The following is a 2775-nucleotide window of genomic DNA, read 5'->3' on the forward strand; positions in this document are numbered from 1 at the left end:
AGATTACTGAAAAAGCAAAAATTTGTAATTTTTTTAAATTACAGCATACATTTACTATTCTTTTTAGGACCACCACCACAAAATAAATAAATTAATAATAAAAATTAAAAAATGTTTATTGATGCAATCACCAACTAATGGAATCAATGCATAATGTCTTGTTTACAGGTCTGCTACAATATTAGTTTAAAATAAGTCATCCAATGGAGACACTCTGTGTCTCAAAGTCTCTGTTACTTATCAATAAATCTTCATAACTTTACATCACTTGTATGTGCTCTGCGTTTAAGTCAACCATGACTTTCTCAACAACAATGATATTGATTCAAAGATAGTTATGTCCATTATAAGACAAGATTTTCTAAAATGCAGTTTTTTATTTTCAGTCTATTTGGTGACCAAGTTTATCTCCACATGAAAGCAAATTATTTCAGATGTCTAAACTAAATTAGACACTTCAGACAAGTAAAATAAAACTTTAGAATAAAATTGCAAACAAAATAAAATCATAAATACAAACATTAGAACATTAGGCTTTTATTTTCTTAACATGTTTTAAATTTTAAGGGTCCAGCCCGAACTTCTTTTACAACAACAAAACTACTAAAAACTGTACACTAACTGTAAACATATTAAACAATCACATTCATTATGAACTGGCGGTTAGTGATTAAAAACAATAACAAAAAATACAAGACTGAACATACCTCTGAAMCTACATTATTATTCAATATCTTCTACTGGAAACTATCCTGTTGTGAACATAAAATTTTACCGCTCTCCAGTCACGCTCAGACAGGGCTTCAGTGTCGGCAGCAATGCATGTTTCACAGTCAGCTTTACCAGGCATCTTCCCACTTTTGATGAAGCTCATTAAAGTCTTTTCCACTGCATCCACCTYCAGTTTTGACCACATTCGCCTAGTCTTTTTTGCACCTTGGTAAATAGATAAAAAATATATTTTTACTAGAATTTTACAGAAAATTTTACACTGCTTTGGCAAAGATAAAGGCATGCTGTCATTTAATTTACTGTATAGCTAATTGTTATTCTTTGAATACTAAACAAGCATTTCAAAACACCATTTAGTACTCGCCATGTTGCCTTCATATCATTTTTACTTTATCTAGTAAATCACTAAAATATTTCTTCTTATGCTTTCTAATAATCCATACCAACTTGTTTTTATACTTAATGTATTTTTCTTCTGATTCTTTTGTTCTCAACTTCAAGAAACATGAATACAAGCAATGTTTACAAGCATTTCTCAATCCTTTTGTCATCCACGGATTGTCAATTATATTTGACTTTTTATAATTGTTTTGCACACAGTTCTTTTCATACAAAGGTCCTAAAATATTCATGAAAACCTCATAAGCTTTGTTCACATCAACATAGACCTCTCTCCAGTTTTGTTTTCCCAGATCTTCCTTTTATTTATTCTAAACTCTTTTTGACGTATTTATTGTTTTTGTCTTACTTGAGACTGCTTCTTTACTAAATTGATCCTTTTTACCAATCATGAAAACAGGTAAGTGATCACATATATCAGTTGTCAAGATACCACCTATCACTTCATCACTTGTTATATTAGTAAAAATGTCAATTATTGTAGCACTTGTGAGTTGTGATTCTGTTGGGTTTTGATATCAATGGATAGAGGTTTAAACTGTGCATTGAATTTATAAAAGTACCAATCTAATTTGAGTTTCTTTTTCCCCCCAAGTCTATATTAAAATCACCACACAAAATAACTGTTCTGTTTTGTAACACGATCCACCATCGTGGACGTTTGATGAATTATTTGACATTTTATTCCATTATTAACAAATAGACCGACTCCACCACCCCTTTCATTGCTTCTGTTTATATAATTCATACCCCTCAGTATGAATATTATCTATGTTTAAATCATTAAACCACATCTTTGAAAGTGCCACTATTGTGGAAGTTCTATTTAACTGTTTAAATAATCTGTTATTTTAAATATTTTTTTTATTTATGCTTCTACTATTAAAATCTATTAAAGAAAGACCTCCATTTGTTATATTATTTTTAAATTGCTCTTCATTGTAATATTCAGAGTTATTGATTATTGGAAATTGTTTTTGGTCTATTATAGTATCTAAATTATAAATTTTAATCTCTGAGTCCTCATAAGTTGTCATGTTTAAGTGTATATCTCATCATCTGTTTATTTTATTAAATAATTTGTACTAAGTTGTAACAGCTTTTAAGTTTGTAGTTTGTCTCATCTTAATTTATCTGAATCCTTCGAAATCTTGAAGTTATTATTTTGGCCTGTGTTCCTTCCTTTACTTTGATCTATATATTTCAGTTTCTTATACAAGTTGCAACATTTCTTTTCAGTTTTTTTTAACAGTCTTGCCTCACATGCAATAACTGCATTTCTTTTTTGTTAGATGTTTGTTTATGTAGACATTTGTTGCCTTAAGTTTTCTTGCTTGCATTATTAAATTATTTCTAGATTTTCTACTGATAAATCTGATAACTATAGCTGGTTTTAGTTTGTCTGACTTAGTAAGTAAGGTATGGCAGATGGAAATGTCATCATGCTTGATATTATTGTCCTTGTTCTGCACAAGTCATGACCTGTTGCTCCAATGTAAGCAGTTCCTTGTGAGAAGAATCATCCGTGATGTTTTCTTTTCCTACAACTTTTGCATAAGTTTGGTGTTTAACTTCAAGTCCAGTAACCACCAAGTCATTGCGTCTTGAATACTGTTCCAGGTCATCATCTTTTTGTTCAAGTTC

General features: G+C 30.0%; 1 protein-coding gene across 1 annotated transcript; it reads right to left on the reverse strand.

Annotated features, from left to right (window-relative positions):
* Window positions 1–674: 674 nt before the first annotated feature.
* On the reverse strand, window positions 675–936 carry LOC106527511 (uncharacterized; the record flags this gene model as incomplete). Its single annotated transcript, XM_014022426.1, is given in 1 exon segment — window positions 675–936. A coding segment is annotated over 1 exon segment (209 nt), but the record flags the coding sequence as incomplete, so codon positions are not given.
* Window positions 937–2775: the final 1839 nt, after the last annotated feature.

This window comes from Austrofundulus limnaeus, unplaced genomic scaffold (genome assembly GCF_001266775.1).
Source record: "Austrofundulus limnaeus strain Quisiro unplaced genomic scaffold, Austrofundulus_limnaeus-1.0 Scaffold329, whole genome shotgun sequence".
Lineage (NCBI taxonomy): Eukaryota > Metazoa > Chordata > Actinopteri > Cyprinodontiformes > Rivulidae > Austrofundulus > Austrofundulus limnaeus.